At 44.4% G+C, this 27138-nt stretch overlaps 1 protein-coding gene across 3 annotated transcripts; it reads left to right on the top strand.

Annotated features, from left to right (window-relative positions):
• Positions 1-7018: 7018 nt before the first annotated feature.
• On the top strand, positions 7019-25462 carry SIGLEC5 (sialic acid binding Ig like lectin 5). 3 transcript variants are annotated; one of them, XM_032168993.2, is made up of 9 exons: positions 7019-7181; positions 7265-7645; positions 7842-8120; positions 8402-8440; positions 9647-9904; positions 9992-10276; positions 10491-10590; positions 11624-11705; positions 23983-25462. In XM_032168993.2, exons 1-9 carry the CDS (start codon positions 7145-7147, stop codon positions 24172-24174), a joined length of 1653 nt encoding a protein of 550 aa, XP_032024884.1. In that variant the 5' UTR covers positions 7019-7144; the 3' UTR covers positions 24175-25462. The 3 variants fall into 3 exon arrangements, with proteins under 3 accessions (XP_032024884.1, XP_058281113.1, XP_058281114.1); XM_058425130.1 differs by lacking the exon at positions 11624-11705; XM_058425131.1 differs by lacking the exon at positions 9992-10276.
• The last annotated feature ends 1676 nt before the right edge of the window (positions 25463-27138 follow it).

Raw genomic sequence — 27138 nt, forward strand, 5'->3', positions numbered from 1 at the left:
GTAATTTTGTCGTCTGAATTTCACCTCAAACAAAATATTACCACCAGTTTGATTTGAAAACAAAGTAGTGATAAACTATATACACACTTCTCTCTTGAGGCAAACTCTGTAGCCCTTCTTGAATGTGAAAATGGCTATTTCTTTACCCCAATTCTTTTTTTCCTTCTTTCACCCAATTCTGTATTTTGTGTTACTTTACTTTTATTAGGATGGGCATTGTGCCCCTGAGGTGGGCCAGCCTGGCCTCTTCCTTGCCCTTGGGGCCCAGCTTTCCTGGTAGAGGCTGTGGGGAAATTTCCTTTTCTGCCCTTCTTGTGGCTTCTGGTTGCAATTTCCTCTTCTCTCACCCCATCTGTTTCTTGCGCTTAATAGGCAGCACAGAGGATGGGGGATGGGGGAATGAAGCTGTCCTGGGGCAAGATCTGGGATCTCCAGCTTGAGAGATGCCTCTAGTGTTGAGTGGGACAAATGCTTGAGAGGACCAGGTGGGGTTTGGGGCTGGCACTGCAGGTATCTCTGTCTCTCACCCAAGGAAACAAGTGACCTAATGTTTTGTACATTCTCCTACACCTGGGATCCTGGAATCCTAAAACTCACTGCAGCCAGGCATGGTGACTGTGCTCTAGTGATCACAAAGGAGAGGGTGAAAATAAAAAATATAATTCCCAAGATCAATGTCACCTCAGTTGCTCCCAGGACAATAACTCTTCTCTGAGTACTGGGGGATTCCAGATGGGAGTTAGTGGGAGGTATATCTTAAGAGGATGTGGTATAACATAAACGTTTTACCTAAGGAGTCACTGTGAGAGTGACAGGGGCACAAATTCTCCAAGAGTGAGCAACAAAAGGTGGAGACCAGGGTGGGACCACACATGGAGTTACTCATCACTCAGAAGGGACCCTGGAGCCCAATGGAGAGGAAACATCCATTACCTTCTCTCAAAAAGGTGCTGCCTTCTCCTTTAGGGACGTGAGACCCATGACAACTACCTCACTCCTTGTCTCAGTGGTCACCTTTACTTCTGGGCTTCACGTGCTCTGCAGGCGCCCTTCAGTTTTCCCCTTTGGAAGCCAGAGAAACATGGAGAGAACCAGCCTCCTTAGCATGGCTTATGGGAGCTGGAGTAGGATGTCAGGGTCCTGGGGAGACAAGACCTTTGGATGTGCAGGTCCTGTGGAGGCAAGACCTCAGAGTGGTAGAGCTCAGTGTCTGGGCCAGGGGTCAAGTTTTCAATCTTTCTCTTTATAAATAGTATTATTGGCTGGGCGTGGTGGCTCACACCTGTAATCCCAGCACTTTGGGAGGCCAAGGTGGGTGGATCACAAGGTCAGGAGATCGAGACCATCCTGACCAACATGGTAAAACCCCGTCTCTACTAAAAATTCGAAAATTAGCTGGGCGTGGTGGAGCGTGCTTGTAGTCCCAGCTACTCCGGAAGCTGAGGCAGGAGAATCGCTTGAACCTGGGAGGCGGAGGTTGCAGTGAGCCAAAATCACGCCACTGCACTCCAGCCTGGGTGACAGAGCAAGACTCTGTCTCAAAAATAATAAATAAATAAATAATAAAAATAAACAAATAAATAAATAGTGTTATTTATATTTTGCTGAGAAATCCTTTCCTACCTCAAATTCATGGTGATTTCCTGCTATATTATTTTCTAACAGCTCTATTATTTTCTTTGTCATATTTAGACCTTCAAGCTACCTGTACTTGACTTTTATGCATGAGTTGGGGGTCAAATTTCATTGCAACCTTACTGCAAACTTGATTGCATTAAGTTTTGCCCACAGATATTTTTTGAAAAGTTGGCCGGGCCCAGTGGCTCATGCCTGTAATCCCAACACTTTGGGAGGTTGAGGTGGGAGGACCACTTGAGCCCAGATATTTGAGACCAGCCTGGGGAACATAGTGAGACCCTGTCTCTACAAAAAATTAAAAAATTAGCCAAGCATAGTGGTGCATTCCTGTAGTCCCAGCTATTTGAGAGGCTGAGATGGGAGGATTGCCTGAGCCCAGAGAAATAGAGACTGTGGTGAGCCCTGATCACACCACTGTACTCCATCCTAGGTGACAGAGACACTGTCTCAAAAAAATTAAATAAATAAAAACCCAAAATAAATAAAAAGAAAAATTTATCATTTGCCACTTCCTCTATCACATGATGTTTCCTGTGGTTGAGGTCTATTTCCAGGTACTCACTTTTGTTCCACTTGGTCAATACATAATTGTCATTTTTTTTTTCAGACAAGGTCTCACTCTGTCACTCTGTCACCTTGGATGGAGTGCAGTGGTGCAATCTTGGCTCACTGCAACCTCCACCTCCTTGGCTCAAGTGATCCTCCCACCTCAGCCTCCCAAGTTGCTGAGACTACAAGCATGAGCCACCCATGTCCAGCTAATTTTTGTGTTTTTTGTACAGATGGGGTGTCACCAAGTTGCCCAGGCTGGTCTTGAATTCCTGGGCTCAAGTAATCCTTCTGCCTCGGTCTCCCATAGTGCTGGTACTACAGGTGTGAACCATTGAAATGGGCCTATTTTCTCACATTTTTAAAAATTTGAGACAGTCTCACTCTGTCACCCTAGGTGGAATGCAGTGGCACAATCAATCTCAGCTCACTGCAACCTCCACCTCCTGGGTTCAAGCAATTCTTGTGCCTCAGGCTTCTGCGCAGCTGAGATTACAGGCACATGCCACGATGCCCAGCTAATTTTTGTTATTTTTTAGTAGAGGCAGAGTTTCACCATGTTGGTCAGGCTGCTTTCAAACTCCTGACCTTAAGTGATCCATCTGCCTCGGCCTCCTAAAGTGCGGGGATTACAGATGTGAGCCACTGTGCCCCATCTGAAATGGTCATATTTTCTATAATGTTATGATACAGCTTTTTATCTTGCAGAGCCATTCATTGTGCTTCATGGTTGCCTTGACCATACTTGAACATTTCTACTTCAGTATAAATTTTGCAATAGAGTTATCAAGTTGTACAAAAATCACCCAGGAGATTGTATGACATATTCTTTTGATGCTGTAGATTGTTGGGTAAAATTGACACTTATACAATATTGTTCTCAAACTCATCAACATGGCCTCTTTTTCAATTTATTTACATCTTTATTTATTTATTTGTTTATTTATTTTTATTTTTTATTTTTTTTTGAGACGGAGTCTTGCTCTGTTGCCCAGGCTGGAGTGTAATAGTGCAATCTCGACTCACTGCAACCTCCATCTCTCAGGTTCAACTGATTCTCCTGCCTTGGCCTACCGAGTAGCTGGGATGACAGGTGCCTGCCACCACGCCCAACTAATTTTTGTATTTTTAGTAGAGACGGGGTTTCACCAGGTTGGCCAGGCTGGTCTCGAACTCCTGACCTCAGGTGATCCACACGCCTTAGCCTCCCAAAGTGTTGGCATTACAGGCGTGAGCCACTGTGCCCAGCCTATTTACATCTTTAATGTCCTTGAATACAGATTTATAATTTCCTCCATAAAGGTGACATATATATATATATATTTTTGTTAGATACATTTCTAATAAATATATTCTACATATTCAAAATTATGATATAATTTTTGATATTGATAAATTATATCATAATTTTTTAAGCTTTCGTCAATGGCATCCTTTATAAAATTCCATTTTTATTACTGTGATGTGGAAAGACAACTGATTTTGTATTTGATTAATCTCTGGCTGTCTTGCAAATATTTTATTAAGGCTTCAAATGTATCTCTATATACTTTTGGATTTTTCTTTTTTTTTTTTTGAGATGGAGTCTCGCTCTGTCACCCAGGCTGGAGTGCAGTGGCCCGATCTCTGCTCACTGCAAGCTCCGCCTCCCAGGTTCACACCATTCTCCTGCCTCAGCCTCCCGAGTAGCTGGGACTACAGGGGCCCGCCACCACGCCCAGCTAATTTTTTGTATTTTTAGTAGAGACGGGGTTTCACCATGTTAGCCAGGATGGTCTCAATCTCCTGACCTCGTGATCTGCCCGCCTCGGCCTCCCAAAGTGCTGGGATTACAGGCGTGAGTCACAGCGCCTGGACTGGATTTTTCTATATGCGCAACCATGTCATTGATAAAGATCTCTGTTAAAATTTCATTGTAATTGCTGTACCTTTTACTTATTTCTATTGCCTTATTATGCTACTACCTGAAGCTACTTCATTAGGTATATGATGTTTGCTGAAGACACCCTTTATCTTGTTTGGGAAATTCTCTAAAGAGAATTTCTAGTTGGCTATGAATTATATCATAAAGGGATTTGAAATCACCCAATGCTCATTTATTCATCTCTTGAGATTTAATTAGTTAAGGCTGATGTGAAAACAGAAGCCATACTCTGTATTTTAGGAGAGGGAATTTAATATAAAGATTTTAATATAAAGATAAAAATGCCACATTCCTACATAATCGAGTCTTTATCTTTAGATCCTACTGGCCGGTATGATGAATTACTTTCACAGTTCAAATGAGAAATAAAGTTCAGAATTTGCAATAAGAAAAAGAAAAAAGAAAAAATTATTCCGACACCTTTTAACATTGACTATTCAGGATGACTGAGACAGGTATCAAGACTAGTGCAGGCCAGGCACGGTGGCTCATGCCTGTAATCCCAGCACTTTGGGAGGCAAGGGGGGCAAATGATCTGAGGTCAGGCATTCGAGACCAGCCTGGCCAACATGGTGAAACTCCCATCTTTACTAAAAATACAAAAATAAGCTGGGCATGGTGGCATGCACCTGTACTCCCAGCTACTCAGGAAGCTGAGATAGGAGAATCGCTTGTACCTGGGAAGGGGAGGTTGCAGTGAGCTAAGGTTACACCACTGTACTCCAGCTGTGACAACACAGTGAGACCCTGTCTCAGAAAAAAAAAACCAGAAATCAATTTAAAAAAAAAAGACTAGTGCAATAATGGAGATAAGTCAGGTTCAACTCGGAATATAGCAAAGACAAGGGGGGTTTATAGCCAAGAAGCATGGTGCAGCAGATGAGGGAGGCTGGGTGTGTGTGTCAGTGGATGGAAAACTACTAAGAGGAGACACTGAAGATACTGGGATTCTTTCTAAACTGACATAACAGGATTCTTGCTGAAAGCAGGCCAGCATGATCAGATATCAAGGGTGAGGGCTAGGGAATTTGATCAGATAGTGAAGGTGATCAGATATCAAGAGTCTTGCAAAACCGACTTAGCAGGATTCTTGCTACAGCAGGACAAGGCAGTCCCAAGGACAAAGCCTAGTTGAAAAAAGGCCTCAGAGGAGCTTTCATAAGTTTGGTTAAGAAGAGAGTCTTTGTGACTCTTTAGAAAAAAATACAAACATACAAAATTTGGCACACATAGGATAATTTTTGGACTGAGAAAACACATCAAATCACAAAATCTAAAATGCCAAAATATGAGACAACTCAGAAAAATGGCATACTATTTTTATTAATAGTATAGTCTACCTGTCTGCTACACCTGCATACTTTTTCCCTATATTTTTCACTGATACGCTTTGATTGCCTTCATAATGGAGATAATTTTTTTTTTTTTTTTTTTGAGACAGAGTCTCGCTCGGTCACCCAGGCTGGAGTGCAGTGCCGTGATCTTGGCTTACTGCAACCTCCACCTCCTGGGTTCAAGTGATTCTCCTGCCTTAGCCTCTGGAGTAGCTGGGACTATAGGTGTGAGCCACTACACCTGGCTAATTTTTGTACTTTTAGTAGAGACGAGGTTTCACCACGTTGGCCAGGCTGGTCTCGAACTCCTGATCTCAGGTGATCCGCCCGCCTCGGCCTCCCAAAGTGCTTGGGATTATAGATGTGAGCCACCGTACCCGGCCAATATTGGAGAATAATTTTATAATATAATTTTTATAGATAGAATAGAAAGAGAAGTCAGTATTTCTTCTGGCATGGGTGGTTGACATTTGTTTTGATCATTGATAGTTTAAGAAACTGTCTTTATTCTCACAACACATTAATTGGAGTGTCTAACATTTTTTAAGATCATTGTTAAAATTTTGGGAAACTATTATGAAATTTCTTTCATAAAAGAGCAGTAGCAATGCAGGTTATTTCCACACATTGCTTGGGCCCCTGCTGGGCATATGAAAAGTGGACCCTGAAAGGGAGGGCATTGAAGATTGAGACTAGTGGCAGATTGAGACTAGGTTTAGCCTCATTGTGGCAAATTTGCTTCTGTAGCTTCTTAATAGGATGAGGCTTTAGCAGGAGCCTGCGTTTCGCCTCTGTCCCACAAGACCCTCAGGTCCATCAAGACCAAAACTGGACTGTGCTGTGTCCCAAGAATCTTCTTAACATAACCGTGCTTCAGCTCTCTCATGTTCTGACTCTCCACTAAATTTGGGTGGAAAAAATTATTTTCAGCACTTTTGAACTTTTTTTTTTTTAAGGCAGGGTTTCACTCTATTGCCCAGGCTGGAATGCCATAGTGCGATCATGGCTCACAGCAACCTCAAACTCCTGGGCTCAAGGAATCCTCCTATTTCAGTGCCCTGGAGGAGCTGAGACTATAGGTGTGCCACCACACCAGCTAACAGTTTTTATTTTTTGTAGAGATGGTGTCTTGCTATGTTGCCCAGGCTGGTCTTGGACTCCTGGGCTCACACAATCCTCCCACCTCAGCCTCCCAAAGTGCTGGGATTACAGGCATGAGCTACCATGCCTGGTTACTTTGAACATTTAAAATCAAATTTAAAATTATATATTTCCAGAATGTTTCATGGTTTTGGGGGGGAGGGTTGTTCTGACATCTCACCTCATCACCAGGACAAGCCCTCGTTTCTCTTTTCTTTCTGCATTCACCCCCCCGAGGATCTCCCTCATGACTGAAACATCATTTGAGGGGTGATCACCTCCAGATCCCCTGCTGGACAAGCCTCAAATCATCTGGGGACCTCAGTATCTTCACCTGCGGCGTCCAGTCAGGGTGGGAGAAGGATGGCTTCCCAGTCCCCACCTCACCCCGACAGCACGTGATGCCCAAGTTCTCCTTCTGTGCGCGGCCACAGCTCTCACTCACCCACCGGCTTCCTGTCGGGGCTTCCTCAGCCCCACCCCACATTTGGACATTTGGGGCATTTCCTTCCCTGACAGCGGGACCTGGGACTGGGCTGGGGCCCTGGCGGATGGAGACATGCTGCCCCTGCTGCTGCTGCCCCTGCTGTGGGGGGGTGAGTGAGCTGAGGGAGGAGGGACAGGCACGGGGGTGAGAAGGGGGGGCTGGAGCTGCAGCTGAGCCTCCGTGCCCCCCCAGGGTCCCTGCAGGAGAAGCCAGGGTATGAGCTGCAAGTGCAGAAGTCGGTGACGGTGCAGGAGGGCCTGTGCGTCCTTGTGCCCTGCTCCTTCTCTTACCCCTGGAGCTCCTGGTATCCCCCTCCCGCACTCTACATCTACTGGTTCCGGGACGGGGAGAACCCACGCTATGCTGATGCTGTGGCCACAAACCACCCGGACAGAAGAGTGAAGCCAGAGACCCAGGGCCGATTCCGCCTCCTTGGGGACGTCCAGAAGAACTGCTCCCTGAGCATCGGAGATGCCAGAGTGAGGGACACGGGAAGCTATTTCTTCCGAGTGGAGAGAGGAAGGGATGTAAAATATAGCTACCAACAGAATAAGCTGAACTTGGAGGTGACAGGTATGGCAGGGACCCTTGGAGAGGACCCTGGGACGCGGAGACCCCCGTATGAGAACAGGGACAGGAGTTGGGCAGGGGCGGCTGGAGGAGGTGTAGGACTTGGGGCAGGTCGGGGCCTGAGGCCTGGCCACTCTCGGGGTCACACCGTACGTCCTCAAGCCCCTGGGGCCCAGGTATCTCCCTGTCTGCTCCTCAGCTCTGACAGAGAAACCTGACATCCACTTTCTGGAGCCTCTGGAGTCAGGCCGCCCCACAAGGCTGAGCTGCAGCCTTCCAGGATCCTGTGAAGCGGGACGACCTCTCGCATTCTCCTGGAAGGGGGATGCCCTCAGCCCCCTGGACCCCGAGACAACCCGCTCCTCGGAGCTCACCCTCACCCCGAGGCCCGAGGACCACGGCACCAACCTCACCTGTCAGGTGAAACGCCAAGGAGCTCAGGTGACCACGGAGAGAACTGTCCAGCTCAATGTCTCCTGTGAGTGGTGCTGGGGACACAGCTGAGTCCGCAAGGGCAGTGGGAGTGAGGAGTGTGTGTGTGTGTGTGTGTGTGTGTGTGTAAGGAGGAGAGAGAGAAACAAAACAATAACTTGAGAAGCCTTGTGTGTGGATCTGAGCCTTGGGATCCGGGGGGGAGTGAGCCAGAAGGACAGCCTTCCCCACTTGGTGGGTTTCTGTGGCTTCTCTTTGGGTACTTCCTGGGCCCATGCCCATCTCACTCCTCACTGCTGAAGCCAAGGTTATATCTTTTTATCCCAGATGCTCCACAGACCATCACCATCTTCAGGAACGGCATAGGTAGGAAAGACCTTCTCTCTGAAGCTGGGACCTGCCTCTGGGTCTGTCTCTGAGCAGAGGTAGAGAATCAGAGCTTGAATGGAATCAGATTTAGGAAGAGCAAGAATGAGAATTACTGCCTTCTGGCTTCTGCTTTCTGTGAGCCCCATGTGTAGGCACACACGCACATGCACATGCACACATGCACATACACCATACACATACACACACACACGCACACATGCATATACACCACACACGCACACACGCACATACGCATGCATGCATATACACCACACACATACACATGCAATACACACACACATGCACATACACACACACATGCACGTGCACCCACACACGCACACATGCACATACACCACACACACACCACACATGCACATACACACGCACACATGCATATACACCACACACACAAACATACACATGCACATATGCACATACACCACATGTGCACACATGCACATACACACACACATGCACATACACCTGCACATGCACACACACCACACACACATGCACACACACATGCCCATGCACCCGCACATGCACACATGCACATACACCCACACATGCACATACACCATACACACGCATGCACATACACTGACACACGCACACATGCACAAACACCACACACACATATGCATGTACACCCGCACACACACACATGCACATGCACCCGCACACGCACATACACGCGCACACACACATGCACACAGGTGCACACATGCACTCTGCTCAAAGCAGTGAACAGACTTTAGACCCCTCCCATCTCCCATCCCTCCTGTGGTCTGGCTCTTTCCACAGTCACCAAGGACCAATCCATGCCCCTCTCATCTCAGTCAGCCCAGCTCTGTGGTTCTTCTTCTCTCACCCTTCCACTCCTGCATCCTCAGTCTTATTTCCTGTCACATTAGCGGACTGTATTTCCCACCGCCACCGGGGTCTCTCTGCCCTCTCTCCACCACAGTCCAGGCATGTACCAGTAAGATATTGAGCCTCCTCTGGAGACATGAGACTCAGACACTTTTGGTCAGTTTCCTGAGTGTGCAAAGGCCCAGCCTTTGAACCAGGATGCAATCAAGCCAGCATAGGCCAGGGGAGGAGAGGGAGATGTCATCTAGATCCTGGGAAGGAGGGAAGGATAGGGACTGTCAGCCTCCCTGGCCCCATCTCTCTTTCCCCACCCCTCTCTCCCCAAAGCCCTAGAGATCCTGCAAAACACCTCGTACCTTCAGGTCCTGGAGGGCCAGGCTCTGCAACTGCTCTGTGATGCTCCCAGCAACCCCCCTGCACACCTAAGCTGGTTCCAGGGCTCCCCTGCCTTGAACACCACCCCCATCTCCAATACCGGGATCTTGGAGCTTCGTCGAGTAGGGTCTGCAGAAGAAGGAGGCTTCGCCTGCCGCGCTCAGCACCCGCTGGGCTTCCGGCAAATTTTTCTGAATCTCTCAGTTTACTGTGAGTGTGGGGGCAGCTGGAGCAGGAACTGCATGGTATTAAAGAGGGAAGAGGCCCCCTGCTGAGTCTTGTCCTCCCTCCCCACAGCCCTCCCACAGCTACTGGGCCCCTCCTGCTCTTCGGAGGCTGAAGGTCTGCACTGCAGCTGCTCCTTTCGAGCCCGGCCGGCCCCCTCCCTGTGCTGGTGGCTTGGGGAGAAGCCACTGGAGGGGAACAGCAGCCAGGGCTCATTCAAGGTCAACTCCAGCTCAGCTGGGCCCTGGGCCAACAGCTCCCTGATCCTCCACGGGGGGCTCAGCCCCGGCCTCAAAGTCAGCTGCAAGGCCTGGAACGTCTATGGGTCCCAGAGCGGGTCTGTCCTGCTGCTGCAAGGTCAGGGGGTGTATTGCAGAGGGCAGGGGCCTGAGGGGAGGGGCATGGATCCCAGAGTGATGGATGGTGGGAGAGAGAGGCTGGACTGGTGGTGGGGAGGACAGGGTTCTTCATCTCCTGTCTGGGCAGGGCCCTGGAGCAAGTTGCCCAGCAGGTGGGAGGACAAGAGTCTGAGTCCTGGGAGTGAGTTATTGCACACCCCTCTTTTCTGCAGGGAGATCGAACCTCGGGACAGGAGTGGTTCCTGCAGCCCTTGGTGGTGCTGGTGTCATGGCCCTGCTCTGTATCTGTCTGTGCCTCATCTTCTTTTTAATGTAAGTCTTGGTCCCAGGGAAGGTACAGGGTGGTGTCTGTAGGGAGTAGGAGAGACTGAATCTCAGAAACACAGAGCTAAGGCCAGAGGTGGTGATGTGTGCTTGTGGTTCCAGATGCTCAGGAGGCTGAGGCAGGAGGATCACTTGATCATAGAGGTTGAGGCTGCAGTGAGCCAGGATTGTGCCATTGCACTCCATCCTGGGCCTCAGAGTGAGAGACCCTGTCTTAAAAGAAAAACAAAACAAAACAAAAAGCAGAACTGAGAGATCCAGAGAGGTCTTCTTTCTTTTCTTTTTTTCTAATAGCTTTATTGAGATGCACATTTTGTACAATTCATCCACTGAAAGCGTACGAGTCAATGGCTTTAAGTATATTGACAGAGTTGCGCATCTGTCACCAAAATCAATTTTAGAACATTTTCATTAGCCTAAAGTGGAAAACGAAGACATAAAGAAACCTTGCACCCCTTAGCTGTCACTCCTGCTTCTTTCCCCAGCCCTAACCTATTCCCTGTCTCTGTAGATTTGTCTGTCCTGAAGTTGCAGTTGTACTTCGTGTGAATGGAATCACGCGATACGTCGTCCTTTGTGGCTGGCTTCTTTCACTCGGCTTAATGTTTTCAAAGTTCATCCATGTTGTAGCATGCATCGATACTTCATTCTTTTTTGTTTCCAAATAATATTCCATTTCATAAATGGAACACATTTGATTTGTCTGTTCAGCCGTTGATGGGCATTTGGGTTGCCTCTGCTTCTTGGCTATGATGCGTAACACTGCTATGACCATTCCTGCCATGGTTTTGTGTGTAAGAGGGGGTCCATATGATGGAAATTCAGTCCATGGCCACCCTGACCAAATCCCTGGTTATCCAGGAGGATGGAGCCCTCACTCCCATGTCAGGAAGGTCTCCGAGTTCAGTTCCGGGGCCTGGATGGCTTCATTGTCATTTTCACCATCTTAGCACGGGATTGGGCAGCCTGCTAACCCATGCCTGGGTGGTCCCAGCTGCACTGTGCTGGTTTCTTTCCTTAGAGTGAAAGCCCGCAGGAAGCAAGCAGCTGGGAGACCAGAGAAAATGGATGATGAAGATCCTATTATGGGTACCGTCAGCTTGGTGAGTGGTTTGGGGATCTTCTCGTGTGCAGCATTCCACCAAACCCACTCCTTCCTCATCACCTGGGCGTTCTCTTCTCTCCTGTTCTCCCCCATCATATCCCAGAGCCAGGAAATCATTATGTCCCATTCAACCTTCTTTGTTTTTTTGTTTTTGTTTTTTTTGAGATGGAGTGTCACTCTTGTTACCCAGGCTGGAGTGCAATGGTGTGATCTTGGCTCACTGCAAACTCCGCCTCCCAGGTTCAAGCGATTCTCCTGCCTCAGCCTCCCAAGTAGCTGGGATTACAGACGCGCACACCACCACGCCTGGCTAATTTTTGTATTTTTAGTAGAGACGGGGTTTTGCCATGTTAGGCAGGCAGGTCTTGAACTCCTGACCTCAGGTGATCCACCCGCCTCGGCCTCCCAAAGTGCTGGGATTACAGGCGTGAGCTACCGTGCCCGGCCACCAACCTTCTTTCTAAAAGTAAAACTAACTTGTCCTTTGCTCATCTTCCCTCCCCACCTCTACTGACCACAGAGCCTGCCTCACCTCCTCCCTGCCTCCATCTCTCATCCCGAACTTCAGGCTGCCAGAACCATCGCCCCAAAACTATTACTTCCCAGGCAGCCTGGAGTTTCAATGTGGTTGTTGTTTGTTCCTGTGGCTTAGAGGATCAGGCCCATGTTCCTTGCCCCACACCAGGTGGCCACTTCAGCCTGTTTCCGTCCTCTGATCCTGCCCCGTGGCCTGGCCACGCTGGCCTTCGGTCTCCATACAGACCTGCTGTCCTACAACTTTGAGCCCTTGCAAGTACAGTTGCTTCCACCCTTCCTTCCCCATTTCCACCTGACTACCTCATCTAATCCTTCCAGCTCTAATCTCAGTACCTGCTACTCTAGTCATTTCCCCTGCTGTTGACATCTACTCCTTCTCTTCTGTGTTTACAGCCCTACACGCATCCCTGTCCCCATCACACATCACCACGGCCTTTACCTGTCTCCACTCCCTCATCATATCTGTGGAATTCTTTTTTATTTTTATTTTTGGAGACGGAGTCTTGCTCTGTCACCCAGGCTGGAGTGCAGTGGCGCGATCTCGGCTCACTGCAACCTCCGCCTCCCAGGTTCAAGCAATTCTCCTGCCTCAGCTTCCCGAGTAGCTGGGATTACAGGCATGCACCATCTGGCTAATTTTTGTATTTTTAGTAGAGACGGGTTTCACCGTGTTGGCTAGGCCGGTCTCGAACTCCTGACCTCAGGTGATCTGCCTGCCTCAGCCTCCCAAAGTGCTGGGATTACAGGTGTGAGCCACTGCGCCCGGCCAATATCTGTGGAATTCTTGAAGGACAGGGGCTGGGGCTTCTTTAGCCCCTGCAGTTTTTTCTCATGCTGTTTCTGTCCAGCATGTCTCCTCTCCTCTTTTATAAAATTGATCTAGTGTTGCCCCGAATGAATTGTCCAAAATGCTTAGTTCATGACCAAGGTATCATCACTGGAACAAGCATCATTTACTTTTACTTTTTCACTTTTGTTCATAATACGATAAATAACTGCAAACCCACCATCCAACCTAAGACCTAACACATTGGTGATAACTTATATCCACCTGTGTTGCTCCCTGATCCATTCCCAGTAACCACTGTTGTGAATCTTGTCTTCCTAGTGTTGTCACATATATGTAGACTTATACCACTATTTAGTTTGAATTGTTTATGAATCTACAGAGGGTATCATGTTCCATGCACACTTCTTGGACTTGCTTTGTAGACTCAACATTGTATTATGATTCATCCATGTTGTATAAAGTTGCAGTTGTATTCACTTTTCCCACTTATAATATATATATATATTTTGAGACAGGGTCTGACTCCATTGCCCAGGCTGGAGTGCAGTGGTGCGATCTCAGCTTATTGCAACCTCCACCTCCCGGGTTCAAGCAACTCTCCTGCCTCAGCCTCCTGAGTAGCTGGGATTACAGGCACGTACCACCACGCAAGGCTCATTTTTGTATTTTTAGTAGCGATGGGGTTTCACCATGTTGGCCAGGCTGGTCTTGATCCACCCACCTTGACCTCCCAAAGTGCTGGGATTATAGGTGTGACTGCTTATAATATTTTATGATTGTATCTATCACCTAAGCTCATACTGATGCACACTTGAGTTGTTTCCATTTGAGCCGTTCTGAACATTCTTATCCTTGTCTCACCGTCCTAACACGCAAGAGCTTTTCTTTAGCATTACCTAAAGATTGAGTTGCCGTATCACTGGGCATGTGAATGGGCATCTTTACAAGGTCATGAAAAATGGCTTTCCAAAGCAATTACATCCATTTATACTCTCATCTATGCCTAGGAAATCTTGTTGTTCTGTTATCTCTCCAGCACTTGCTTTTCTCAGTTTTCTCGGTTTTGGAGGCTATTTTACTATCTCGCTATGGTATTGATTTGCATTTCCTTGGTTACCAGTGAGGATGAAAAATCTCTCTCTGCTTTCATCTTCTGTAAAACACCTGGTCACATCTGGATCCCATTTTCCTATTGGGTGTTTGACTTTTTCTTATTGAATTTGTTGGAGGGCTTTATACATTTTTACACTATTTTTCTCATTATATGTGTTGTAAATATAAATATCTTCTCCCAATGCATAGCTTGTCTTCACTTCTTAAAGTGATCTTCAATGAACATAAGTTCCTAGTTGTAATATAATCATATTCACAAATCCTCTCTTTTCTATTGAGTACCTTTTGGATCTCATTAAAAAAAATTTCACCCATCCTAAGACTAGAAAGATATTCGAATATAGTTTCTACTAAAAGTTTTATGCTTTTATTTTTAATTTTGTAGGCACATATTAGATGTATATATTTATGGAGTACATGAACTGTTTTAATACAGGCAGGCAGTGTGAGATAAACACATCATGAAGAATTGGGTACCCATCCCCTCAAGCATTGATCCGTTGAGTTGCAAACAATCCAGAAGCAACCTAAGTGTCCATCAATAGACGAATGGATAAAGAAAATGTTGTGCATATACACAATGGAGTACTATTCAGCCATAAAAAAGAACGAGATCCAGTCATTTGCAGCAACACGAATGGAAGTGGAGATCATTATGTGAAGTGAAATAAGCCAGGCACAGAAAGACATACATTGCATGTTCTCACATATTTGTGGGATCTAAGAATAAAAAAAAATTGAACTGATGGACATAGAGAGTATGCTTTTCTTTTGCCATTTAAGTACTCACTCTATCTGGGGTTGACTTTTGTGTATGGTATATAGTGTTGATCCATATATGTTTCTCCTTCATTTCTGAATAGTCCTTCTCCCTTCTCCATTGAGCTACATGCCAATTCTGCCATGTATTAAAATTCTATATATTTGTGGGTCTCTTTCTGTGGTCTCTATTCTATTCCAATAGTCAATTTTACCATGCCTGAGTCATCACTGTCTATAAATTCAAAAATAAGTCCTGATACAGAGTACAGCAAAACCTCTTCCTTAATCTCCTTCCATAGTATCTTGACCATTCTTGGTCCTTTTTTTTTTCACTTAAATGTTAGAATCAGGTTGTCAAGGCCGGGCGCGGTGCCTCATGCCTGCAATCCCAGCACTGTGGGAGGCTGAGGTGGGTGGATCACGAGGTCAGGAGATCGAGACCATCCTAGCTAACACGGTGAAACCCCGTCTCTACTAAAAATACAAAAAAAAAAAAAAAAAAAAAAAAATTAGCCAGGCTTGGTGGCGGGCACCTGTAGTCCCAGCTACTCGGGAGGCTGAGGCAGGAGAATGGCGTGAACCTGAGAGGCAGAGCTTGCAGTGAGTGGAGATCGCGCCACTGCACTCCAGCCTGGGTGACAGAGCAAGACTCTGTCTCAAAAAAACCCCAAAAAACCAAAAAACCAAAAAACAAAACAAAACAAACAAACAAAAAGTATCAGGTCGTCAAATTCCAAAAAATACATTGAATCTATAGCTCAATCTGGAAAAAATTTACTTGTTTAGAAATTCATGCCTTCTTATCCATGACAGTAGGTCTTTCTCTCTCTATTCCTTTAAATCTTTTTAAGTGTTTTAAAGAGATAATGTAGAGTTTCTTCACACAGGTCTTACACATCTTTTGCTATTTTTCTTCCTAAATACCAGTTTTTGTTGCTATTGTAAATGCTATCTTTTTAAAAGTGCATTTTCTGATTCCTTATCAGAATGCAGAATGAAAGTATTTAAAAAATATAAGAGGGGTTTTTTTTTGTAATTAAAAAAAATCACAAGTTGGTCTTGCATATGTCCTTTAGCATCTTCTTGCTTTGGTAGCTGGAGAATTCTTAGACCTTATTTATAAGCCTGCTGATCTCTTCTTTTTCAGAAATATAGATACCATCTGAAAAATTAGTGATATTCCTATTTTTAAATGTCATGGCTTGCTGAATCAAAGCAGCTGGGTCTGATGCAAGTGTAATGCTATTTTCTTCAAGAATCAACTCATCTTTTTGGGCTTCAGGTACTGAGCAAGAAATGCCTGTCCTCATGTATACTCTGCAGATGTGTTTTTCTTCTAAGAGATGTCAGATTTCAGCAAACGACCCACTGTCCTGAATAATCACTTCGATGAGGAAGTGAGGACACGCAAACCTAACCTCATCTGGCAACGGAAGTCTATGCAACACCTCAGACTGTGGGCAGTTTGTGACTATGGATGGTTTGAAGAATAGCCAGTTACCTTTCATTTCCCCACCATTTGGCAACACAGAACTTCTCCTTTTTCTTTCCTACATTGATGGGGTTGAATTTCTTGGCTGGGTTCCTCAAGGGGCTTCACTATAACTGTGCATCTCTTCATAGTGACACCCACCTCCTCTGGGATGTCAGCTCTCTGGATTTAGAGAATTGTCTTAATTCTCTCGGTAAATGCAGCAAGTAAAACTCTATTACATTTTTAATTGATTTCATTTCCTTCCAACTTGCTAAGCTCCCTTATTCGTTCAAATAACTTGTATATAGAAATTGAAGTATTTTAAATACATTTTTTTCAATTAAAACAAAATCACAAATTAGGCCAGGTTTGGTGGCTCATGCCTGTAATCCCAGAACTTAGGGAGGCTGAGGCAGGAGGATCTCTTGAGGCCAGGAGTTCAAGGCCAGGAGATAACACAGTGAGACCTCCATCTCTACAAAACGAAAAAAAAATCACACATTGGTCTTGGGTATTATTTAGAATCTTTTGGGATTTCAAATTAGATGATTATATCATCTGCAAAATAATAACAGCTTATTTCTTCCCTTTGTCCTAAGCACTTCTTTCCTTTTTCTTGTTTCAATATGCTGGGTGAGATTACGGTCAAAGTTGAGTAGACATAGTGACCATGGGCATCTTTTGCTACTGCCGATTTTGAAGGAAATGCACCCAGTATCCTGCCACTTGGTTTTGTGAACTTTCATCAGGTTAAGGAAGTTCCTTTCTGTCACTAAATAAGTTTTTATCCTAAATTTCTGTTGTATTTTTTGAATGCATCTACTGATAGGATTTTTTCCTACTTAATCTGTTACCATGGGGAATGACAATTAAAGATTTTTCTAATATGAAACTACTCCTGCATTCCTGGGAGAAAACCATATTGTTCATAGCATTTTTTTTTTTTATGTATACTCCAGTAGGTTCAGTTTGATCATCTTTTGCTCAGCACTTTTGCGTCTATATGCATGGTCAAATACATTTGTCATTTTCCTTTTTCCTCCTGTTTCTTTTGTTTGGGCATCAAGATAAGATTGAGAAATTGGGAACTAGTCCCTCTTTTTCTATTGTCTGGAAGAGTGTGTGTAAAACTGAAATGACTTGTTTCCTGAATGGTTGATAGATGTCGCTTATCAAACTACCTGGGCCTGGTGGCGTCGCTATGTGCAATTTTCCTAATTTAATCATTTTATGTATTCTTCAGCAAGCTTTATTCTAGAGATGTGTTTGTTTTACGTAAGATTTATATATATATATATTTTTTGACAAAAGGATATGGGTGGCATTCTTTTGTCTTTATATTATTTGTTTTTGTCGAGATTACTTCCCCTTTTAGAAATATTCCTGACATTGGTTATTTGTGACTTCTTTCTTTTTTTCTAGCTAAATCTTGTTAATTGCTTTCCCTATTTTATTATCAGTTTCAAGGAACCAACTTTTGGGATTGTAGAATTTTCTCACTGTATCTTTGTTTTCTATTTTATTGATTTTTACTCTCATTTTCTCAGCACCTTCCTTCTACTTGTTTTGGTTTATTCTGATGATCTTTGATAAATTTTTAAACTGGATACTTAGCTTCTTAGTGTTTATATTCTCATTCTCTATAAAACGTAGTTAGGGATAAATTTCTCTCAGAATTTCATTTTCATCCCATTCCACAAATTTTAATATGTATTATTTGAATATCATTCAGTTGTGGATATTGTTAAAACAACATCGTGATTTCTTCTTTGAATATTAAATTATTTGGGATTAAAAATTCCAAAGGTATGAAGATTTTAAACATTTTTCATAATTAAATTCTAAGTAGATGCTTTTTGGTCAGAATACATGGTTTTATGATATCTATTTTTAACATTTGTTGAGACTTGATCTGTGGCCTGTATACAATGAATTTTTGTAAATGTTTCCTGTGTGCTTAAGAATAATGCATATTTTTAGCCGGGCGTGGTGGCTCATGCCTGTAATCCCAGCACTTTGGGAGGCTGAGGTGGGCGGATCACAAGGTCAGGAGTTCAAGACCAGCCTGGCCAATATGGTGAAACCCCGTCTCTACTAAAAATATAAAAATTACCCGGGCATGCTGGGTGGTGGCAGGCACCTGTAGTCCCAGCTACTCGGGAGGCTGAGGCAGGAGAATCGCTTGAACCCAGGAGGCGGAGGTTGCAGTGAGCCAAGATCGTGCCACTGCACTCCAGCCTGGGCAACAATGTATATTTTTTATTTCTTAAATTAACAGGCCAGTGTGTTAATTGTAATGTTCAAATCCAAATCTTTAGATGTCGATAGATCTTCCCAACATGTCAATACTTGAGAGAGGTGTGTTGAAATCTTACATTATGATAATGTATTTGTCAATTTCTTACTGTAGTTCTATCAATTGTGTTTCTTTGATGTACTTTTAAATTAAAACCATATATTTTAGAAAAGCATTATATCTTCTCAGTGAACTGAACATTTTATCAAACATAGTAATTCTTTCTCTTCATAGTGGTGCTTTTTTTTTTTTTTTTTTTTGAGACAGAGTCTCACTCTGTTGCCCAGGCTGCAGTGCAGTGGCATGATCTCGGCTCACTGCAACTTCCACCTCCTGGGTTCAAGCGATTCTCCTGCTTCAGCCTCCCGAGTAGCTAGGATTACAGGTGCCCACCACCACGCCCAGGTAGTTTTTGTATTTTTAGTGGAGACAGGGTTTCACCATGTTGACCAGGCTTGTCTTGAATGCCTGGGCTCAAGTGATCTGCCCACCTCGTCCTCCCAAAGTGCTGGGATTACAGCTATGAGCCACTGTGCCTGGCTCATAATGATGCTTTTTGCTTTAAAGTCTGTTCGACTGGATTTTTTTTTTTTTTGAGGCAGGGTCTCACTCTTTCATGCAGGCTGGATGAAGTGGCATGTGGATCTTAATGTAGCTACTCTAATTTCTTACTGATTAGTTAGATGCCTGATACTTTTTCATTTTCTCCCATCCTCCCAACATTTTATGTATTTATGCTCTACCAGTGATTTTTGTAAACAGTATATAACCAGGCTTTAAGAAATCCAATTTGACATCCCTTGTTGAGTTTACTCTACTGGTATTTATTGTGGTAACTGACATATGTGGATTTCTTTCCACTATTTTACCTTTTACTTTCACTTAGTTCCACTTTTTCAATATTTCATTTTTCTCCTTTCTTACTTAGAAGCTTAATATCTTGCCGGGCACAGTGATACATACCTGTAATTCCAGCCACTTGGGAGGGTGAGGTAGGAGCATCGCTTGAGCCCAGGAGTTTGAATCTAGTATGAGCAACATAGCAAGACTCTCGTCTCAAAAAAAAATTAATATCTCTGCCTTATATCTAACAAAAAGAATTTTGGCGTGCTTTTATATCTCTTGGCCTCTCTTCCTTCAACTCCTTACAATGTTGTTATTTTCTACAGATGTGCAGTTTTTGTTCTGTGTTATTATGAACATACTTAGCATTTTTCTATTATTTGATTTTTTAAAAAATATACAGCTACCCATTTTGCTGAGGTATTTTGTCACCTTTCTATCCCATACTTATCACAGATTTTCTGTTTTTCTTTCTCTTTCTCTCTTTTTATTGGAATTCTTCCTCCCAATGGGTTTTCAATTTGGGTTCCTCAAGGCTTCTGAAGACTTATATGCCTGGAAATATATTTTATCTCCTTACATTTGAATTTTATTTGGCAGGATATACATTCTAAAATTAAAGTGATTTTGCTTTGCTGCTTTAAACTCCACCCCACTGTTTCTTGCATTTAGTATTGCTGTTAAGACATCTTACATCATTCTTAATCTCACATATCTGTAGGTAATCCACTCATTTTCCCTGGAAACTTTTATAATTTTCTCTTTGGTTCTGATATTCTTAAGATTCACTATCCTGTATCTAGGCATGGGATTCCCTGCATCTTTTTTCTTGCACTCGTGGGGCCCTTTCAGCTGAGGTGTTTCATCTTCTTTAACTCTGGAAATTTTGTTTCCACTATTTTTTTCAAATATTTCTTCCTTTTCTATTTCTTTCTTTCTTTCTTTCTTTCTTTTTTTTTAAGGCAGAGTCTCGCTCTCTTGCCCAGGCTGGAGTGCAGTGGCGCCATCTCCTCTTACTGCAAGCTCCGCCTCCTGGGTTCACGCCATTCTCCTGCCTCAGCCCTCTGAGTAGCTGGGACTACAGGTGCCTGCCACCATGCCCGGCTAATTTTTTGTATTTTTAGTAGAGACGGGGTTTCACCATCTTAGGCAGGATGGTCTTGATCTCCTGACCTTGTGATCCGCCAGCCTTGGCCTCCCAAAGTACTGGCGTGAGCCACCGTGCCCAGCCTATTTTTTTTTTTATCTATTTGAAGACTATTATTATCTAAATGTTCAAGTGTTCTTTTTTTTTTTTTTTTTTTGACAGTCTCACTCTGTTGCCCAGGCTGGAGTGCAGTGGCACAATCTCGGCTCACTGCAATCTCTGCCTCCTGGGTTCAAGTGAATCTCGTGCCTCAGCCTCCTGAGTAGCTGGGATTACAGGTGTACATCATCACGCCTGGCTAATTTTTGTATTTTTTTAGAGACAGGATTTTGCCATGTCGGCCAAGCTGATCTTGAACTCCTGACCTCAAGTGATCTGCCTGCCTCGGCCTTCCAAAGTGCTGGGATTACAGGCATGAGCCACCCCGCCCAGCCAAAGTTTTCTATTTCTATCCTCCATCTGTCTTAACCTTTTTCTCATATGTTCTAGTCTTCATCCTTCCCTACTTCCTTTTAGGGGATACTTCTGACGGCCCTTCTAGCTCACTAATTTGCCCTCAATTATAGTCATTCTATTCTTCATCCCATCCATTGGGCTCTTCCTACGATATTTTTCAGATATTTCCACATGGCCCTTTTTGCATCAAGTACACAATTACATAATTCCTTATTATGTTTCACATTCATTTTGCATGCACACTTTGTTATTGACAAAGTTTCTTATGCTTGTTTTCATACCGCTAATATTACCACATCTTTTTGGTGCATGTAATATGCTCAGTTTAGCTTCTTGACCAAAGCGTCCTAGTACTTGTGCTTCTAGCGGTCTATCAGGTTCTGTTGGTTTGCTTTTCTTCTAAGGTGCCCAGCCTTCTGAGCTGTGAGCTCATATTCCCCTGGGGTTATTGGCTACTCTGGCAGTGTTTCTTGAATGAGGGAAGGGCTTTCTGAGCCGAAGAAATGACAGGGACGCCAGGCACAGTGGCTCATGCCTGTAAACCCAGCACTTTGGGAGGCCAAGGCGGGCAGATCACCTGAGGTTGGGAGTTTGAGACCGGCCTGACCAACATGGAGAAACTCCGTCTCTACTAAAAATACAAAATTAGCCAGGTGTGGTGGTGCATGCCTGTAATCCCAGCTACTCAGGAGGCTGAGGCAGGAGAATTGCTTGAACCTGGGAGGTGGGGGTTGCAGTGAGCCAAGATCATGCCATTGCACTCCAGCCTGGGCGACAAGAGCGAAGCATCGTCTCAAAAAAAGAGAAATGACTGGGACAAGCCCCAGGGTGGAGCCCCTCAGGAACCCAAACCACACCCAACCAGTCCCACTTCCTATCACCCCAGTAAGGCAGCTTAAGTCGTCCCTCTATCTTCAGACCCTCATGGAGAAGCAACATTGGTCAAGGACTCTTGTTGCATTGTGATCCACCAGCCCTGGGAGTTTGGAGTGGAGAAAATGGCAAGGAGAATGTCAAAGGTGGGAGGATTGCTTGAGCAAGGGACGGGAGGTTGCAGTGAGACGAAATCACACCACTGCCCTCCAGCCCGGATGACGGAGTGAAACTCTGTCTCAAAAAGAAAATTTCTGAGCTACTGTTTGAAGACTCATATTGCGTTCGACATACTTTTCCATAGCGTGATGGGTAGGGATATGGGTGAAGGTGGGAGAGGAAAGAAATTGCTTACTTGTGTCTGGGTACCATCTTTGCTGGGGACTTAGGATCTGCTCCAGTTTGTTTCTGTTTCGTGGAACCTGGGTCCAGGGTCAGAATTGCCGTCTCTTTTCTGGTTTGCACATAAGATGCCTTGTAATGTATGCTGAAGGTATACATTTGCTTCATCTATAATCCACTCTTCCTGCCTAGGTCAGGGTTTATGTCCGATTTCTCACACTGTACGTGCCCAGAACCTGAAACAGGGGAGACAGGGCTGAGTTCGAATCCTGGCTTCACCATGTATTAGATGAATAACCCTGGGCAAGCTGCTTAACCTCTCTCCACCTCAGTTTCCCTGTGTGTAAGGTGGGGATAATTAGAATATCTTTTATACTGTTGTGGGTTTTTTTTTGTGACGATTCAATGTGATCAGTAAGTCCTCAATATGGTCTAATCAATCATAGTATTACAAAATTTTGAAAGAATGAGTGAATAGTTGAGTTCACAGGAAATGTATATGGACAGGTGGGGCCGGGATTTGAACCCAGCCCCGTCTGCCCTGTGGCAGGTCCTGGGCATGTACAGTGTGAGAAATCAGACATAGACCCTGACCTAGGCAGCCTATGGCCTGCTAGGAGGAGTGGATTATAAAAGGATGAATTGATAAATGTCACATCAGCCCAACTTCCCTGTGGGAACCATTTGTTGTATTTTCCTCTTATTTGGTGTTGAGGTCTCTCTTTGGGGAGTGGTCATAAACTCTAGCCCTGCCTTGAATGGGAACCCCAGGGATCTGGCCATCATGTTCACAGTGTGACTTTCACAGAATACTCCTTTATCCTGGCACACCGCCTACTGTCTAAGTGCCCGGCCTGTGACCCCCTCTCACAGCAAACTTGTTTATCCTGGCAGATTCCCTTGCAGGTTCGAATGACCTGTGTCCAGTTTATTCCCACCAAGACAGCTATTCTCTAGAAGCGCCTTGACCAGAAAAGAAGTTAGGTTCAGGTCTGTTGGGCCGGTGGGACACAGAGGAGACAGCACAACAAAACACATGAAATAACAGAAGCAGTTTATTACTCACAGGTCCTAGAGAGAAGACGGCAAGCAAGCCTTGAAGGGCGAATGGAAAGGAGGGAACTGACCAGGACACAAGTGCTCATCCAGTGGGTAGGGTGCGAGAGAGAGAGAGAGAGAGAGAGAGAGAAGGACCCATGAGCCAAAGCCTTAATTAGAGTCCAGGGCATAACCCAAGCAGGCTTTCCACAGGGAGTTCTAACTGGGGGTTTAGAGCTAGCAGGCAGGAGTTCTTTGGAGCGACACTGTGACTGATAGGTGGTTGCCGCAGTATATCTGTGCAGCCTATGAGGGACACAGGAGTCAGGAGGTAAGTCAAGTAGGTTGTAGCTGTATGTCCCATAGGGAGCTGGTCACAAGGAGATGGTTGTATAAGGCAGACATTTGGATTAACCACCCTGGGGAACTGGGAGGAGGTAGAGAATTGGAAATTGTGTCCAGGTGACTAAGCCCTGCTTCTGGCATGAGAAAGTCCAACTTACATTCAAAATAAATCCCAAGGCAACATATAAATATAAGAACTCATTATTCTATGCCTGCCTCTTTATTCCTACTGTGACAACTTTCCTTCCCCTTTACTCAGGGTTCCAGGAAGAAGCCCTGGCCAGACAGCCCTGGAGACCAAGCGTCTCCTGCTGGAGATGTCCCTCCCCTGGAAGAACAAAAGGAGCTCTATTATGCCTCCCTCAGTTTTTCTGAGATGAAGCCGAGGGAGCCTAAGGACCAGGAGGCCCCAAGCACCACGGAGTACTCAGAGATCAAGACAAGCAAGTGAGGACTCGCCCAGAGTTCAGTCCTGGCCGGAGGAACCACAGCCTGTCTGGGGGAAAGGACAAGTCAGGGACCACTTGCTGAAGCATGAAGATCCCTTGTGGCAATGTTAACATTAACTGATGTTTAAGTGCTCCAAGCAGAGCAGAAAGAAGACAGATGATGGAATTAGATAGGTGGACTCAAACCTAGGCCCCAGCACTGTCATCAAGCAATTCACTGCGTCCCTCTGTGCCTCAGTTTCCCATTCTGTAAATCAGAGATCATGCATGTTACCTCAAAGGTTGTTGTGACCATTAAAGAAATCAACACGTGGAAATCAACCAACACGGGTCCTGGCACAGGGCATTGTGCTCAGTGCTTTCTAGTCTCTCTTCCTTGAAGAGGAAGGTCCTGCTGGCAAGTTCTCTCAAGGCTGGGAATGACCAGGCACAAAAAACAGGGCAGCAATATGTTGCTGTCACTCTCCTTCCCAAAACTCTTTAAAGACTCCCTAGGAAAGACCAGCCCCTCAGCCTGGCACTTGGTTCATGACGTGGAATCTTATATCCTTGCCAGGGTCATATCTTTGCCCACTTTTACCTGCAATCCTTGCATCATATTCCACTGGCTCCAGTCCTTCATTTATGAGACCCATAGGAATCCTTCCAACAGCCAAAGAGTTGAGTCTAACTCTTTCCTGCCCAAACCCATTCATGGGCCCCTGGCCTTAGACAATATATCACAAGCATCTGCCCTGGCACTTAAAGTCCTTCATGACCTCCCTGCTATCTATTCATTTATACTTTCCTCTTGGCCAACACTTCCTTAAGCCTTTCATGCTGGTTCATACCACACTGTCTTTGCAATTTGACATTCCTCCTCCGGAAGCCATGCCTCCTTGCTTTCATCTGGCTTGCACTATCTTTTCCTCCAAACGTGAGTTAATGGGTGGTCTTGGGTTGGAAGAGTGGAATGAAGAAAGAACTTATACTCTCCCTCCTCTAAAATTGAACTAATTTATTTTTTAAAATGCTAAACCAAAAGCAGCTAAAAATTTTCCAGTTACTTATCTAGGGTATCTCCAAACCCGGATAAATGACAATGTTAGAAACTTTAGCAAGTGGCCATCAGGAAATGAGTGGATAATTCCAGTGGAGTACTGGGAGGACATTGATTCTCAATATCTCCACACAAACCTCATTTTCATCACTCTAAAGAAGTTGAATTGTGACTACTGTTTTGGTTATGACAGGTTAGATAATTTTGATCAAGCCTTGTGTTGAAAATAATAAAATCTTTTGGGGAAAAAATGAGTAGAAAAAGAATACTTCCCTTAAATAGCATAGAATGCCTGAAAAGAAAATGGGAACTTGGTAGGCCAAAATTTTGAGGAAAGGCTGAACCCAGAGAAGTAAGCAGAATCGCTAAGCCAAAATTCCCAAAGGCATTTGCTCATATTGAAAAAGGAACCTTTGGTTCTGTGGTCTTGCATGTGGCTCTGGAAATGAGGTTCAAGTCTATGGCCCAGTGAAAGGTTGGAAATGTCCAAAGAGACCATCCCCACATTGGGTAAGGCTGAATCAATGTGGGGATGTGTCAAGGTAAGGCTGAATCAATGTGGGGATGTGTCAAGGTAAGGCTGAATCAATGTGCGGATGTGTCAAGGTTAAGGCTGAATCAGTGTGGGGATATGTCAAGGTAAGGCTGAATCAAAACTGAAGACAAGGAAAAAAATCTGAACAGCTACCAGAGAAAAAGGATCGCCTTCAAAAGAAAAGTCATTTAATTGACAACTGAATTATCAGTAGCAACCTGGAGAGTAGAAGAAGTCAAATACTATTTCTAACATCAATTTGTAATCTATACTCAGTAAAGTCAACTCAAAAAGAGAAAGCAATAATGATCTTTCAGAGCAAGTAAATGGGGGAGCTTTAATAAAAACAAAAGATAGTTTAGAATTCCTGACAATCACAATGGCTAAGTACCAAGGTAAGTGTATTTTACATGTCCTAATATCCATATATTATCCAGGAGGAGAGAGAGGTTTTCATTTACTAAAGACTTTGATAGGTTAATAATGCATGCTGTAAATTTTTCTCATGATGGCTAAAAGAACAGAATCATAATACATAACTTTCAACCTAGTGATCATTAAAGGTATACTATTAAAAACTTAGTAAACCAGCCAGGCACAGTGGCTCACACCTGTAATCCTAGCACTCTGACAGGCCGAGGGGTGGAGAATCACTTGAGCCCAGGAGTTCAAGAATAGCCTGGGCAACATGGCAAAACACACCTCTACAAAAAAATACAAAAAATTTAGCCAGGCATGGTAGCATATGCCTGTAGTCCCAGCTACTTGGTAGGCTGAGACAGGAGGATCACCTGAGCCCGGAAGGTGGAGACTGCAGTAAGCCAAGTGATAGAGTGAGACCTTGTCTCAAAAAACAAACAAACAAAAAGCCAAACAACAACAAAAAAACTTAGTAAACAAAAAAATACAAAAAACAAAAAACGGAGAAATAAAGTAATGTAGAATTGGTGACACATACAGAAAACAAAATGTAACATGGGATATTTATGTTAAATATAATTGGATAAATGCTTCAGTTAAAAACAGAGTCCACTTGGATGGATTCCAAGTATATGATCTTTACAACATATACACGTAAAGTACAAGGATAGAGAAGGCCAAAAGTGAAAGCATATTATGCTGGCATTAATAAAAGGAAAGCTGGTGCAGTCCTATTTGGCCATACAAAATACACATTACCACATTGTTCCACTTGTGTGAACGTTTAAAGCAATTATTCTTGCTTAAGAATATATACACAGGTATTATGCTTATGGGCAAAGGAAGGGAAAAAAGATAATCCCAAATATCAGCAAGGTGGTACTCATAAAGAAGGTCAGGGAAGGTGGGAAACAAAGAGGGGTTCTAAGATTCCCGGGGTGCCCGCATGTTCTATTTCTCAGCATAACAGAT

Source organism: Hylobates moloch, unplaced genomic scaffold (genome assembly GCF_009828535.3).
Source record: "Hylobates moloch isolate HMO894 unplaced genomic scaffold, HMol_V3 SCAFFOLD_12, whole genome shotgun sequence".
NCBI classification, from domain to species: Eukaryota; Metazoa; Chordata; class Mammalia; order Primates; family Hylobatidae; genus Hylobates; species Hylobates moloch.